We start from the raw sequence: 15,782 nt of genomic DNA, 5'->3' as shown, positions 1-15,782 counted from the left end.
GGATGGCTCATACACCTCGCCTGCAAAGTCTCCATCCCCCATACGCCAGCACTGGGACCTCTGAGGGATGTCTGAGGTCAATACACAGGCATTAGCCTTTTCCTCTAATGCAATGTGGAGATATCCCCTATCCCGCAATGCAACTTTCTACTGCCCTTCTGCCACAGCTCCCATTCCTCTTAGCCTCAATCTGCATCTTAGGCTCATTTGTTTTTGCTGCACCAGCTCAGACCTACTGTACCCAGTGCTATTGTGACCCCAAACCTTCATAGAAATCTCTCATCCTGGTGGAAATATCTCTTGATGATGGGTCCAGTTCCAAGGGGAATGATCCTTAGCAGCCAATCTGACTGGTTAGGCATTGCAAGCCTGGTTAAATTCAGAGAAAGGAGATTTTTGAGCTTGCTTACTCAGAAATACACATGCTTTGTCCTTAAGCGAAAGACACGAGGAGTGGGAAATCACATATTTGCATAAAAATTTAGGCTATTCACTTTCTGCTTTATTTAGTAAAATAAATGGAAAAGTTCATGTGACGTCAAGCAACCAATCTGTTCATAGTGTCAGGAGAGCCTGACAGTGGATCCCAGCATGGCACCAAAAGCAAAGAGAATGAACGAAACAGATCTCTGGGAACTACAAGCTTTACCTCTGATATTGCCATTTTGCTATATCACCCTTTGCTCCAACAGAGGAGACATGGAAGGACACAGTGTAGGGCAATACCAGAGCTCCTAGAGTAGTGAGAAAAGACAGCTGGAGCCAGCAAATGAGAAGGGAGAAGAGATTCCTAGGGAGGACAGACAGCATATACATACAAAGCATGGAGATGGGAATCCGTGACTGACTTGGCCCCTTAATCTTACTATCCCAGGAATTCCTGAGCTGCGGGGCTCAGTGAACTCTTCATACACCAGAAACAGATGACCCTGGGCAGAGTCATCCTGTCGTCTGACAAAGAATCAGAGCTCCTCATTGAGGGTCTTCTCTTCAGGTTCATCTTCTTTCTAAAACACATTAGAGGCATGAAATCAGTTTTGATGTTGCTCGGTTTCTTAGCATAGTGATAAAAGGAAACAAACCAACTTAAATGCCTCCCTCTGCTGTCTGCGCCACTGCTCTGCCAATCCCATTTCAACTGCACAACACAGGCTCCTGACACACAAAGCCTCTGTGCTATAGGAAGATGAGCTTTGACAAAGAGAGTACTCTTAACACTGAATGAACAGGGAGGTTAAATTGTCCCTCTCCCAGCAGAGACCTCTGGTAGAGTCCTCACTGTATACTAGTCTATATACTCTGTTCTGTGGCCTTCTTGATAGATTTCCTGCCTATCCATGCCACTGTCTCTCTGATCCTCTCCTATGGGCTGCCAGCCACCACCCCCATTCTCAGTGTCCAAAAGCACCCTTCACTCTGTTTTTCCAGCTGCTGTTCCCAGAACATAGATGCTTTGCTGAGACCTTCATACAGTTGCAGAGGTCAGTGAAGTCTTCTTGCTGCAGACTAGAAAGTAGAGGTCAATGAAGAAACAGGCTCTGCAAAGACATCCATCTCTGCTCTGCTCTAGATCTAATGCTTTTCTGATATTCAGGCACAAATGAAAATGAAAGAGGAGGTGGCAGGAGTGGGGGGGAGTTCAAGGAACTGAAGTCATTTTCTTCAAGAACCTTGTGAGCAACAGCATCAACCTACAAGATCCTAGCTTCCTGTAGACTGTACAGGAGACTCCCTTTACCTTCTGCATTCTTTGTAAGAAACGATTACAGAAGTCCTGTACACGCTCAACAGAGACTTCATCCAGAGTCAACACATCCTGCTTCTCATCTGGTGTGTTGAATATAGCCAGAGCTGGCAGCTGGGACTTCTTCAGTTTGAAGAATGACACTGTTTGTTCATTACTCTTCAAATTGCTGTCTACCAGGATAAAAAGAATCTGTGATGGAAATAGGAAAGGAAACGTGAGCAAAACAGAGACTGAGAGAAAGAACAGATCCCCAGACAGTGATCACAGGAAGACTAACAGTGATATTTTTATAAAGAGGTAAACTCTCTTAGGACAATTTCCTCTGCCACTAACTCCTCATGCAGTGCATTTTTCTGTATTTTATCAAGTCCAGACTTAAAGTACAAAACAAAATGTTTGCTTTCACCTTCTTTAACAATATATCTCCAGTATGGCAGGAAGGCAGTCTCCATTTCTATTCTCTTAATAGATGAGGAAAAAAGATGTCTTTTATCTTAGTGGCACATGTAAAAGAAGCTGACTCCTCTACTTGCATGTTATTTGGATAAGATGCTTACATCCATGCAAGACCCAGAGTGGCAGAGTAAAAAGGTGTTTTGCTGTGTGGAGAATCAAACTCAATTGCAAGAATGTGGGAGTGAAGTATAGGGCAGTGGGAGCCTGCAAGGATAAGAACATGCGAATACCAAACACAAAGGACGTATTTAAGTGAGCTGCAGTGAATAGAAATGAAGATGCAATCATTTCAGAAATAGGAGTCTTTGGCAAGACACTAATGTCCATACAGCCCAGCTCAGCGGAGGGTTGCTCAGACCTGGGGAGAGAAGCCCAACAATGAATAAGCCGGGATGAGAATGACCTACAATTTTCCTGGCTCCCAAATAGTCTTAAAGAGCAAGATCAAGATATGGATTAGGATTCTGCTGGGATGATTCAATAGTATGGATTTATCAGAATTGGTGACCAACTCCATGATTTTATTTTAAGAGTAAAGTTCAACTGAGATCTTACAGGTGCAGTAGGAATTGGTACAAATTTAAAATTTTGGAATCTGAAAGATTATCAATAAAATATACAGCTATCTCAAAAATCTTTGTTAAATTATCTGTTAATACTAAACAAAAACATTACATATAAATTTTATAAAAGAAAGTAAATACAGCAACTGAACAATTTAATCAGTGACTGATTAAAGGCAATCCCTTGGCAGGTGACATCCAAGACAATGAAACAAACATCCAGCTAACATGCATCATTTTGTCTTCTCTTTATCCTGTGCAGTCTACTGGGCCTAGCATATTCAAGGTACCTATAGACATGGATATGACTTAACTTACACAAGGAAAAAAGAGAATTTAAAAAAAAATATATAATGCAATGTGAAGATGATGTGCCCAGTTCCCAGGCTGTGACTCATGTTTTTCTTTCTTTTCAATCAGGAACACTCAACTTTTTTCTTCTCTAAAAATAAACTTCGTAAATCTCAAATTCTTTACTTTATTAAATTTATGTTCTATAAAAAAAACAGATACATCTGGAAATTTTCCTAGGCAACAGCCTATGGGAAGGAGGGATAGTTAGGTTGGTGTAAGGTTTAACTGCAGTTAATCACTGCAATACAGAAGCAGGAATGACACTTTCAACGGATATGTGATATTTACCACTTGCAATCTCTTCCAAAAGTCAACTGTGCCCCAAGGGCAACAAGCTAGTGAGCACACAGGTTGTGGGGAACTTCTCCCAGAGTGCTAAATTCAACCTTTCGCAGGATAAAACACGAAGCTAGGGAAGGGTTACAAATCTAAGGGTCAGAGGTCTAAGGACCTGATCTAACAGGCTTTCAGCTGGAGCAGCAATACTTATGTTTTAGGGCTCTCCTTCCAACTGGCAAGCTGGAAACAGAGGCTGGTGTTGGAGGGAAGCACTTTCAGAGGGTTGGTACAGGAAATGGTATCACATTTTCACCAGTTCATTCACCAGCTTTTGTTTTTCTCTGTGAAAAATCCACTACACAACAACAATTTTTTAATCAAATGTTAAACAAGAAGTTAATAAAAAAAAAACATTTAGAATATCTAGGTTGTTAAATGCTGTCATTTTCTATACAAAATCTCCTCCACCTTTAAAACAGATGAATAGCATTTTAAAATGGTAATATAAATAAATGTTAGCCAAGATTCTTCACTTTATCAAGCTTCCAGCCTTTGTTAAAAATCCCAAAACTAAAAAGCTGTACATAAGAATAGAAAGGTTGGGGTTTAGAACTCCAAACACCTTTTTCCTTACTGAAGAAAGCAAAAACACACAAACAACTGGCCCCTCAGCTAGAAAGGCTGAGATATCATTATTCACAGTTCCTGACTTGGATCTCTCTAATGACTCACATTTGGCTCACAGTTATAGGGTGCCAAAGCACAGCAAAAGTTTCCTTCCCCTCTTATATTCCAAAAAATACAGGAGAGACAGCAATTGTGTTTGTCCACTATTGCTCGAAAGAAGACACCTTAATGCCTATCATATGCGTTTTAGAATGACACATCCCTGGTAGGTGCTGTGATGTGGGATGAATCCTCCTTCAGCAAAAGGACAGGCCACGGACCCTACACTGGATGTGCTCCAGGAGTCCTGCCAAGGCCCATGTGGCCTCAAAGTCACACCTGCAAGGCAGTCTGTAAGGTCTGTTGGTACCGAGGCCACAAGCACTGGAAGCCTGCTCCCCTCAGCAGCTGGAAACCCAAGCAGGTTTCTCAATGGGGACACTTCCACGAAAGATGCTGCCTGGTGGAAATGGCATTCCTCCAAAATGAGGAATTTATTTTGTTCAAAGATTCCCAGCCAGCCCTAATCATAAAGAATGAAAGCAGTGACCATGGTAAATTATACTGACCATGAGACAAGATTCACCTTGCTTAACTTCTGCCATCTAGATCTTAGTCTTGTCTCGGCCAGCCATCTAGGTAACCTCTACAATAAACAGTGACAGGAACTTTATCCCACCTATTTTAGAAGGGAAGGAAGGACGTGCCTGTCCTCCACCAGTGCTGAAAAGAGCCCAAAGCCTTTGCTCAGATAACTTACCAAAGCTATAATTCACCAAAACAAATCCCAGTTATGATGCCAACTCTCACATCACTGCTAGAAACCAGGTAGTTCCATCCCAAACAGAAAGTTCGTTTTCTATTTCATACTATCCTGTACAATAGCTGTTTTTTTCTTTCTGAAACCACTTCCATGAAATTGTTTCATTTTGTAGCCATCTTCTTGCCTGTGTTCAGAGGTCTGCTGCTACAGGCAGTGAAGGATCTCCTGCATGGATGAGGAACTCCTGACACAAATTCTCTCCTCCACACATGGTATTATCTGTGCACTGCCACCTGCAATAAGGTCTCTTTCAGAAAACTTTGTACACTGGTGCTGTCTTGGTGTCTTGACAACTTGATTCCTAGCCCAGTGCTTTTAGAACATTGAGTTCCTGGTAAATACTAAGATATGGAATGATGTTACTGCCCAAGGAATTAAAGTTAACTGAAAATAGTACTGCAACAGTAGAAAACAATTTGATGTTGCTTAGTTTTTCCTCTAACAAAGACAAACAGGAAGGATGATCAAACCTTATATCCAGTGTTTGACTTTGAACTTCACGGAGCTGCAACTTTCATTCTTGGAGGAGATTTTAGAAGCAAAAAGATCAAATTCTGAAGTTTGAGTAATTTCATACATAGCTTACATAGTACATCAAAGCAAAATGAAAACATCAATCATGAATTAAAAAAAAAGCAAGCTATAAAAACAATGTTACTGCAGATATCTGTTAAGTGACATAGACAATCCATATTTACAGGTTCCCCTATTTATGGCTAAAAGAGGCATCTCTAAAGATTATCTCTCAGTTCTGGAGCCATCAATGCCTGACAAGAAAAATAAAAAGTCTATGAATGACTCTCTGCAAGAGAAAGGGCACTGTCCTTTTGTTTCCATGGAAGAATACCTGAAGGACTCTCAGGAGTTTCTGAGAACCCAATTCTAAATGGGCATACATATAAAGTAAAAGGGACTTTGCAAACATCTCTACCCAGATAATTCTGACATTGTAAACCAGTTATATCAGTTGCAGCAAAAGCTGCTTTTGTTATTCCCAACATCACCTTATTGAAACTTTTGCAAACACCCATGTGGTACACCAGCTGTAATTATCATGTTATATTCTGACACCATGGAAAGAAAACTGAAGATGCTTATGCTAGTTTGGCTCAGCAATGCAAATCCTGACATTTCATTTCCAGTAGAAAGCCTGGACTCTTGGCAGTACTTTCTCAAATAAGCACATATTTGATTGCAGTGGGATCCTTCCAAGAAGGCTGGTGGATTCGGTCCTGCAGCTGCAGTGCTCTGAGCTCTGCCTGTTCACTGTCACCCACCCACAATTGTTTCTCAAAGTCTGCTACAAAAGTACCATATTTCTTCTTATTCTTGTCAGCTCTTGCTGGCTTAGTATCATCTAACATTTGCACTTTCCTTTCCAGCATTTTATAGCCCCCAGGTTCCACGATAAAGTCTAGAGGAATCTAGACTGCCTTCAGACACTCACTGCTGCTCAGGGTGCAGTTCCGGCTGTTTTCGAATAACAGTCCTCACCATACAGCCTCAGCGATCCTCCAGCCGAAAATCTCAGCTTCCTCTAAGGCAAAAATGTAAAGATCATAAACCAGAGATGAAGGGACCATAACCCAGGAACTGGCAGGTGAATCACTTCCTCATGATCCATTAATGGTTGAACTCAATGATCTTAAGGGTCTCTTCCAACCTCAGTGATTCTATGATTCTACGATTGTCTTCATTCTTTGGGGTCAGCCACTCAGCAGCAGCAGTTCCTCTTCATCACTCCATCAATCCAAGCAACAAGTTTCTCTTCTCCCTTCAGCTGGCGACGACAATGACAAGGACTCCTCTTCCCTCAGAGTGCAGCAGAGATGGGTGAAAGGATCGGTACCCCTTCTCCTGCTTGGGAACCCTCTCGAGGCTCTGTCTGTCTTCTGCACTGGCTTGTAGAGAAGTTGCAACACATGCCGCGTCTCCCCACTCTGTTCTGGCACTCTGCAATCACTGTACAGTGCTGCTGGATGCCGTGGTACATGTTCACAGGGAGCCTGAACACCTCTCCGCTGCACAGCAATGATTTCTTGCTCAAACCAGTGACAGCACTAATCCCACAGCACAAACAAGCCTTTCACCACCAGCCACAGGCTATGAATTATTTGCTGGTAATCCTGAATAAAATTCAAGTCAAGAATCTTGCATTTATTCACAGACAATCTGCAAGCCGCGAAAAGGCAAAATCTACTCAATACTTTACTTGTTTTGAAGTAAACCTGAGTTAACTTGGTAGTCCTGACAACAGGTAATTCTACTTAGGGAAATTAGCCAGCAGAGATTTCCATGGTATTGTGCAGTGGCTGCTTCTGATACTGAAACTAATTCATGTCTTTCTACATGACAGAGCAATGGAGACAAACCTAAGTGGGCATACTGCTCTGCTTACTCCTTAGTATCCAGATCTAAGACCCAAACAGCGGGATCCTAGCTCTCTCTTATTTCTTTGCAAGAGGGCAATTCAAACCACAATTTACTCCTCCAAGTGCCACTCCTTTGGGAAAAACAACTTATTAGACTCTAAGTCCCTTCATCTACATGTCCTGCAGTACCACTCCAGTCAGGTGGAAATAATTAGTCAAATCCCCACATCTTTAATCTCTGTATTTTATTCTGGCAAACTTCTTCTAGACTGATTGGGTGAGAAACTTGCCTGTATGAATTAAAAAAAAAAATTAGATTTGGCTTGCTGGCAATTCATAAATTATCTGGACTTCAGTACAACATTTTACCCAATGTTTTGTGAAGTATTCCTAGGAAAATCATTCACATTTGCTCAGATCTGGGCATATCACATGAAGAGAAAACCGCCTGCAGTCACATCAGCAAAGGATAGTGACGCTAAACAGCAATGCACTGTGTTAGAAGAATTAGCTGCCTGGGGAGAGACTGGTATCAGACTCTGCTGCTTATGGACAACAGGGATAATGGTGTCGTTATAGCACACACCTCACATGAGACGGTGGGAATTTTTCAGGTAAATGAGTTCTCTTTTATCACTATGTATTCATCAAAGCAAAACACTTTTGGAGAGACCTTTTGACCTGATGGCAGGTTTCTGCCTGGTCTCTTGCCGATGGGTGGGACAGATGGCAAGGTCCAAAGTAGTCCTGCCATTAACAAACATCAGGACTTCTGAGGGTACACAGTTCTGAGATGGCCCCTCCATTTGAAGATGAGGATATACTTGATTAATCTAATCTGACCCGTCAGTACCACAAACAGATGCATGCCGATGTTCATGTTCTTAAACCCCAACTCCTTCCAGCTCCACTCTTCTCCCAGGAAGATCTCTTCCACTGCCTCTCAGCTTAGCCTTCTCCGCCGCTGTGATCCTCTGCTCCCTCCCATCTGCTGTTCTCCCTTGCCCCAAATGCCTTCCTGTTGCTCCCAATCCTCCTCTGCTTGCCAGTTCCTTCCTCTGTTCCCTGGACACACATTCCCCTGTAATCCAGCTGCTGGCAGAGAATCAGCCATTAGAAGATTTACTGTCTGGGGAGCTCTGCCCACAGAGGTGTGGGAACCAGGCGGAATTTCTCTGAAAGACCCCATCTATCCCATCACATTAGTGTGGGAAATCCGACAAACCCATTTGCAACTCCTTTAAAATCGCTGTTTCCCCAGGATCCAACCAGAAGGCTAAGGGTTAAGAAGCACTGCGACATTAATTGCTTTCTAGTCACTTATATAATGCTCCTTGGCATCTTGCAGGCTGTACACACAACATCACCTCTCACACCAGTGGAATGCAACCATCACCAGACTGAAGTGCAGCAGCTGTTTGTCTTCTCCCAGTGCAAGGGAACAAAACTGGACCAGAGGCAAGGAAGTACATAATGTCCCACTGAGGGAGTACAGGAGTAGGATACAGAGGATATTTTCACCACAAAGAGGCAAAATGGCAAAAGGTGAACAGATCCAACCCCTCCACTTAATTACCCAGCTAATCCTCTTTTCCTGCCACTTGGCCTTTGCTCCCCTAATGCACAGAGAAGGAGATTATGCCCTCCCCATCCACGGAAGCAATCACTGTTCTCCCTTTTTTCTCCCTAACGGCTCCCTTTCCTCTCTGTTTGGACTTACCTTACCCTTGAAGAGCTCCGCTGCCGCCCGATATCTACGCATTCGCTCGGGGTGCCTTGGGGACATCTTGTCTGTGATCAGGAGGAGGTGAAGCTGGAGTGAACTCTGCATCACACCTATTGCTGTCTGCAAAACACACACAGACAAGGAGATTGAGAACATTCAATCTGCATTGGATGCACTGCCAGAGGGAATCAATCCTCATGTCTCAGCTAAGATTTCTTTGCAAATCAGCCTCGCAAGCAGGACAGCTTTCTTTAAAGGAGGAGGGATCCAATCTGGGTTCTTTGTGGAAGCGCTTAACCTCCTGGCTTTGCTTATTCCCGAGATGAGGGTCTGAAGACCACGAGGGTTCATCCCTGGCCTCAGGATAGTCAGTGACTATGCAGGGGGACTGCCTGGATACAGCAAGCTGAAGTCTAGAGAGGCAAGGAAATGGAGAGGAAAGTCCAGCAAACACTGAACATCAGGGTGCCCTGAATCACTGAGGTCCAGCACTTGGCTGAAATGGGAGCAAGAAAGTGGGAAGGATTTGTGGTGTCAGGGTTGGTGTCTCCCCTTATTTCCTTTCTTTAGGGTTAAGCTGTGCACAAGATGGGGATGAGTCTAGTGTTTCAGCAACCCCCTGGCCAGGGCATTCCAGAGTGCTGAGGGTTAAAATTGCAGTCCCACACTGGGAGAAGACCTGGAGCCGGCTGTCCCTCATCCCCTGGGCAAGGGCCAAGCAGGCAGCACACACTGGCCCTCTGTGAGGAGACAGGTCTGGCGCTGCCCAAGAAGCCGCTGCACCATCTCCAGGCACTCACTCACTCACTCACTCGTCATCTCGGTTCTCCTTCCAGCCGCTTCCTGCAGCCTCTCCCTCAAACTAAACAGCAGCTGGGCCAGACCTGCTGCCTCCCCTCTACCACCAAAACCACGGAGACACAGACTGTGCAGCTCCCTGCCAGCCAGAGAAGAAAGTTTCCACACGCTCCAGGAGTAATAAGGAAGGGGTCGGGGAGTGCACGCCAGCAAGGGCCATGCACTGCAAAGCATCTAGTTTTTGGCAGCGGGGACTCTGCCATTAGCCTAATGTTTATCAGACATTTTGCATCCCTTCGCTTCTCTGGTGGTGTGCGGATGGGGCAGGGGAGAGTAGAGGGGATGCAAACCAAGGCTGGAGAGCATTAGAAGACCTCATGTGAGAGGACGGGGCTGAAGGTGAGGGTGAAGCCAGCCAGCACCAAGGGCCATGACAAGGCTGGGCTGAGAGCAGGCAGGGCTGGAGCAGCAGTTCCTCCAGCAGCTCCACACAAAGGCGTGCATGTCCACGCAACCTTGTGCAAGAGAGATCAGCAGAGCTCATCAGCATGGCTGGGTCACATCTGACTTTCCTGGAAAGCCCACAAGGTAATCATTGCCTAAAAATGCCTAAAGTATGTGGGAGAAACAGTAAGGGCCCCAGGATGGGGAGAGAAACTCTTGGCAGCACTCGGTGTGATCTGCATGACCCCAGCCTCTGCTGACCAGCAGCATAGATGTAAACAGCATATGCACTGGGAATAAATATTTATGAAAAACCAAGCTACATTAGTGGAGCTGGGAGGGCTTTGGGCCGGAGACTGCAGGAGGCACTGTTAACTGCAGCACCTTGATAGGACTCCAGTGTCTGGAAAAAAACTGGAACAACATGTGTACTGCCAGTCAGGGTGGAGGGGACCTGCTGAACAGCTCAGGACTTCTTGGTCAGGGAGACAGCCTGGGTGCCGAACAGGAGCGAGAGCCCAAAGCGTCAGCAGAAACACATGAAGAAACAGCCATGATTGCATGAAGAACAAGCCATGACCTAATCAATTGCCAAAAGATGCAGTGGAGCCTCCAAGAGTTCAGAAGGCCTGGATGATTATAAAGATAAGAAGAAGATCCCCGGTGATGTGACTTTGGTGATCTCAAAGGGCTGTGAGGACAGTGGGCAAGGATATAGCTTTTCTGTCCCCAGAAATATTCTGTGATTTTGAAATGCATTTTTCACATCCCTTATCAGGCTGAAAAACAAATCCACCTTTTTTTTCCCTTTTTTTTTTAACCAAAAAACCAGAACTTATACTGTATGTCATTCTGGAAACAAAATGTTACATTTCCAAAACAAAATGCTCTCTCTACTGGTGGCCTGCATCTGAACTGGGAAATGTGTCAGCCCTCTTAGCTGATACTTGGCATCAGCTTGAAAACGTATAGCTTTGAAACAGGTTGGGCCATTCTCCTTTGATTAAATCGAGCCTGGTCAGCACTGTTGTAGCTACCCAGAAGTCCACAAAAGACCCCACCGGCAATGACAAAGTCTCAGCCTTGCGGCCGTCGGGGCTTCTAAGACCTACTGACTCCACAGCAATAAGCCCAGTGAACTGCTGAGATTTCAGAGCAGCCTAAATCCTTGGTCACTCTCTATAGCAGGGAGGAACACTGGGACCCTGCCACTGCCAGTCAGAGGGGTGAGCTAATGAAGGTGGCCAACATAGAAGCATCCTATGTCTGGGGTTTTTTTTGTTGAACTGATGAATTCTGGAGTAACGGATAGATGGGATGGGAAAAAATTTGCTTGGGAGGTTTCCAGCCGGCTCTTGAATATGCTTTCAAATAGCCAGGCTTATGTCAAGCCCTATGTGCTGGGTGATGAAGAAAAGCCGGCCTTCTGGGAGTAGGTCACTCGAGTTTCCATGTTTCTCAAGGCTTCTCAGCCAAAGAGAGGGGATCCTAGCTGAGCAGGGTCTGCAGGCATGGCATAACATGGCAAATGCCCATGGGAGGAGGCAGCACAGCCAGCAGGAGTGGTAAGAAATGGAGCTCTCTGCCCACCAACACCCCAAATTTACTGGAAAGCTAAAGGAATCGCCATGCCCCCCTTACTCCCCCCACCCCACTTGCACGCGCCAGCACAGCATCTGCTTCCAGTCCCCGTATGGATTAGGAGCGAAGACCTGCGTGGCTTCCCCAACCCCATCCACCCTGTTGCTGCAACCCCTGCACACATCTGGGTATGCCAACTCTTGGGCCAGAGGATGCTCATGAGGAGGCCAGGTGCCAGGGTGAGGGCTGTGGGGAGCTGATAATTACCACAGGGTTGTACTCTGTCACCAGGCGGAGCTCGTTCATCCGAATGAAACGAGTCATCTTCTCGGCATCAACATCTTCGCTGTTCATATCCAGATCCCTCCGGTCATTGTCTACCTGAAGACAAGCAAAGAAACCTACAGTCACAGCTGTCCTCTCCTCTCAGCACCCGTTCCAGGGGCGCTGATGCCACTCCCTCACAGAGACACCCATCCCCTGGGACACCACCATCCTCTCTCCCCCCACCACGTAATCCCCACTTCTGGAGGTCCAGAACCTACAGAGACCAGCCTGCACTTTGCAACAACCATCTTGCACCCTCCTTCAGTCTCCCAGTGACACAGCACACTCATGGCATAACAGAAATCACTGAGGACTCCAGACATCCCTACGGTATCAGCTCCTGATGCACTGGAGAAAGGGAGGATTAGCTGATAATTCTAGGCCTTGTGGGGAGAGATCATTAAATAGCCTAACTCCTCACATCGATTTTGGCTTTACATCCCCTTTTAAAATCTTCATCTGCTTATTCTTTTACTTCTACAAGTAATAAACTTTGGCATGGGCTCATATGGATTTCCTGGAAACATTGTGCAAGTAGGAAATCTCTCCAATAAAAAGAGGATTATTTTTTTTCCAGTACAGCAGGAAAAAAAAAAAAATATTGAGAACAGCACATTTTAGCTTTAGAGGAAAATTCATCCTGCTACACATCTCCCCACACTTCACTGCCCCATGCAAACAATGTGATTTTATTGAGGTTTTCATGACCTGGTAAACAGAAAAAAAAGCAGGCAATCACTGAACGACAGCTAAACCACCTGAAGAGTTGCTGTGCAGTAGCACCGCAGGACATGACTGAGTTAAGCCATGGGGACGCTGGGCTCTGACATGCAATAGGATCAAAGTTTGGGATTTGAAGGCCTTTGATACCCATGTTGAATGAGGTTCTTGGGGCTGAGGAAAGGTCCACATGCACGCCCCAGATTTTATTCTCTGCATCTGTACAACCTCTGAAAGTGCTTGTGTTAGTTTTTTCCAGTGGTGTGCAGACATCTAAAGCCCTTTTTGCTGTTCTGTGGTCATTGGCAAGGTCTTTGATCTGGTAGTGGGGCACAGTGCCCTGTCTGGCAACCCAAACTGGTGCTTTTCAGACTGTGTGGCCCAATTCCTCTCACAGATTTGCTCCTGCATAAAATGAAAGGGCAGCTCTACTCAAGTAAATGAGATCAGGCCAGTGCAACACCGGAGATCAGACAGACCTTGGGAACCAATCTAAAGCACCCTGGACTCCAAGATAGTCTTCTCTTGGCTTTCATGGGCTTCTGGAAACACCTGATTTCCATTTTGGGATAATAACATCTTGAATCTGCGTTCAACATTTATGATTTTAAGAAAATAAGGCTGGAAAACAGCCTGCATCTAACAGTTGAAGCTCTAGTCAAAATGTCTTTATCACTTCATATAATTAGCTTGTTAGCATCTGTTAATTATGTTCTTTTTAGGTCTATCAGGCCAGATTCCTCACTAGAATAAATCAGTTTTCCTCCACTATATGCAAAGAAGTCACCAGCTGACAGCAGCCCCTCCTACTACTGTAATTATGGTTTAAACTTCTAAGCATTGAAAGTGTTTCATACTCTGCAAAAGCAAAGAAAAAATGAGTTTATGCCTCTGATTCACTGCTATCCTGGTCACGCATCTTCATATTCTTCAAATGAGTATTTGATTCCAAGTTCTTGTCTCTTTTATTTTTTCTTTCCTTTTTATCTCTGACCCCTTACACCTACACAGTATTCAGCACAGAATAAAAGGAAAAATAATGTGTCTGAATAACTTAAGAAACACTGACAATTAGATGAGCAGATTGTCAACCACATTTGAACCTGACTAGCATATTACTTTCTTGGTTGTTTTTTTTTCCTATTAAACAAGAGTTCAGCTGCAAAAACTGGACTGTGAACAAAGAATATTCAATATAATCCAAATTCCAACAATCCAGACACTTTCTTTTATCAAATATCCTCCCAATGCAGTCATCCTCGCTATCTGCAACAGCTCAAAAACAAAGGAAAATTTCAGTATTTTTGGAAGAAAACCACCATGACTAAGAACCTAAACTGAGATGGGTGTTGCTTCAAATTGCAACATGTGCCCATAGCAAATAAAAGGTTAAATAAAAGGACCTGCCTACCTATTGCTCACTCTTAGATCATTCTCTTTGAATTATTTGGATTATGCCAGTGGTAAACACCGTGCAGGAAACGATGAGAAAGAAAGGGGAACAAACTGGCTTTGTCCAATCTTTGTACAACCTGGGTCTAGACCTTGGGCAAGCTGCCAGATTTAGTTTCCCTAGTACACGTAGTGTGTCCCTGTGTCTGTGTGTCCTGTCCACCCCCACCCCCCCCATGTGCTTAGAGCTGTGGTGACACAACACTTCGTGGGCTTTTAGGACACCTTGTGCTACCTAGGGGCCCTCTCCTCCTCAGATATACCTCACTCTCCAGTTTTCAAGTGCCACACTTGTGTGAGAAGGTGCAACACAAGTAAACGGATATAACTAGTAGAATACTTGCTCTTAGCTTTTGTTGGTACTCTTGAAGCGAGTACATGGCCCTTCACAGTATTGTCTCCTTAAATTTCAGCAAAAATAGCTTAAAATTCAGTGAGGCACCAGCACTTACAGCTGGAGTCAACAAAGATTTGACTTTGCACAGCATCGATCCCTAAGAAACTGCCAAGTAACATTCTTAATCGGCCCATGCCCAAAGCGTATTTAGGGGATAGCTCTGCAAACCACAGTGTAGGAGACAGAAGAGAGCGTTTAGGATTTAATTTGGTGGCAAAGCACCTGTAACTGCAGAGACCCAGTCTGGATCTGCTTTTGGTCACGATGGAAAAGTTGTGCACCCAAGGAGATGGCCTTGCCTGCCTGAAGTGACACCTGGCAGGATTTGATATCTAGCCTGCTGCGTTGATCCGTTGTAACACAGCCTCTAGGTGCTTTCTGTGCGTCTCAGGAGCCTTTCCAAAACCACAGAAACCCCATCCAAGTAACACTGAGCTCCAGGCAGGTCACTCAGAGACACAGACACTATTCTGTGCAAAGCTCTGGGTGCTGGACCAGATCCATAGGGCAAACACTTAAAATGGAGAATCTCGTCAGGTGTAATAAACGTTGCACGTCTCGGTGATGGGCAAGTGAAAAGCCAAAGACCTCTTTGGGGCAGGAAGCTCTACAAACCTGCTTTTAGGTGGGCAGGTGGAGCGACTCTCAACAACCAGCCTGTTTGTTCTGGTTCTTTTGGCTCGCTCTAAGGTGAAGCGCCCAGCTTTAACCTTCCTCTTCATCACCACCCCCGCAGATGTCACTTCTCCCGCCCGGTGACCGCGGGCAGTTTTCAGGCCCTGGCCCTAGAGCCTCTCCCACCCAGACCAGCGGGCAGGCCAACTCCTGAACCCACAGCCTTTCCTCTGGCAGATCCACCTCCCTGCGCGGCAGCCGGTCTCCCCGTGAGGGAGCTGCTCCTCCGGCCACGGTAGCCCCCCCCGCCCCGCCGGGCCCACGCACCCTACGGAAGAGCGTGAGGGTGTTCGCCGCCACGCCGTAGCGGGACAGGACGGCGGGGCTGGTGCTGAGGCCGAAGGGAACCTCCGCGATGCGGCCGGCCGCCCGCTCAAACTGGGACGCTGCGGGGCTCCGCGG

At 45.4% G+C, this 15,782-nt stretch overlaps 1 protein-coding gene across 1 annotated transcript in view; it reads right to left on the bottom strand.

Moving 5' to 3' along the window:
- Positions 1 to 962: 962 nt before the first annotated feature.
- ERP27 (endoplasmic reticulum protein 27) overlaps positions 963 to 15,782 on the bottom strand; it is a 17,834-nt gene continuing 3,014 nt past the window's right edge. The window contains exons 3-7 of the mRNA XM_010569198.1: positions 15,648 to 15,782; positions 12,077 to 12,190; positions 8,981 to 9,106; positions 1,739 to 1,936; positions 963 to 1,007 (exon numbers count right to left, since the gene is read on the bottom strand). The exon at positions 15,648 to 15,782 is cut by the window's right edge and continues 3 nt beyond it. Of these exons, the coding sequence (XP_010567500.1) occupies positions 963 to 1,007; positions 1,739 to 1,936; positions 8,981 to 9,106; positions 12,077 to 12,190; positions 15,648 to 15,782 (618 nt within the window). The remainder of the gene's footprint in view (positions 1,008 to 1,738; positions 1,937 to 8,980; positions 9,107 to 12,076; positions 12,191 to 15,647) is intronic.

This window comes from Haliaeetus leucocephalus, unplaced genomic scaffold (genome assembly GCF_000737465.1).
Source record: "Haliaeetus leucocephalus isolate CR32 unplaced genomic scaffold, Haliaeetus_leucocephalus-4.0 Scaffold264, whole genome shotgun sequence".
Classification (NCBI taxonomy): Eukaryota; Metazoa; Chordata; class Aves; order Accipitriformes; family Accipitridae; genus Haliaeetus; species Haliaeetus leucocephalus.
The sequence above is the reverse complement of the archived record's forward strand: the minus strand, read 5'-3'. Positions and strand labels throughout refer to the sequence as shown.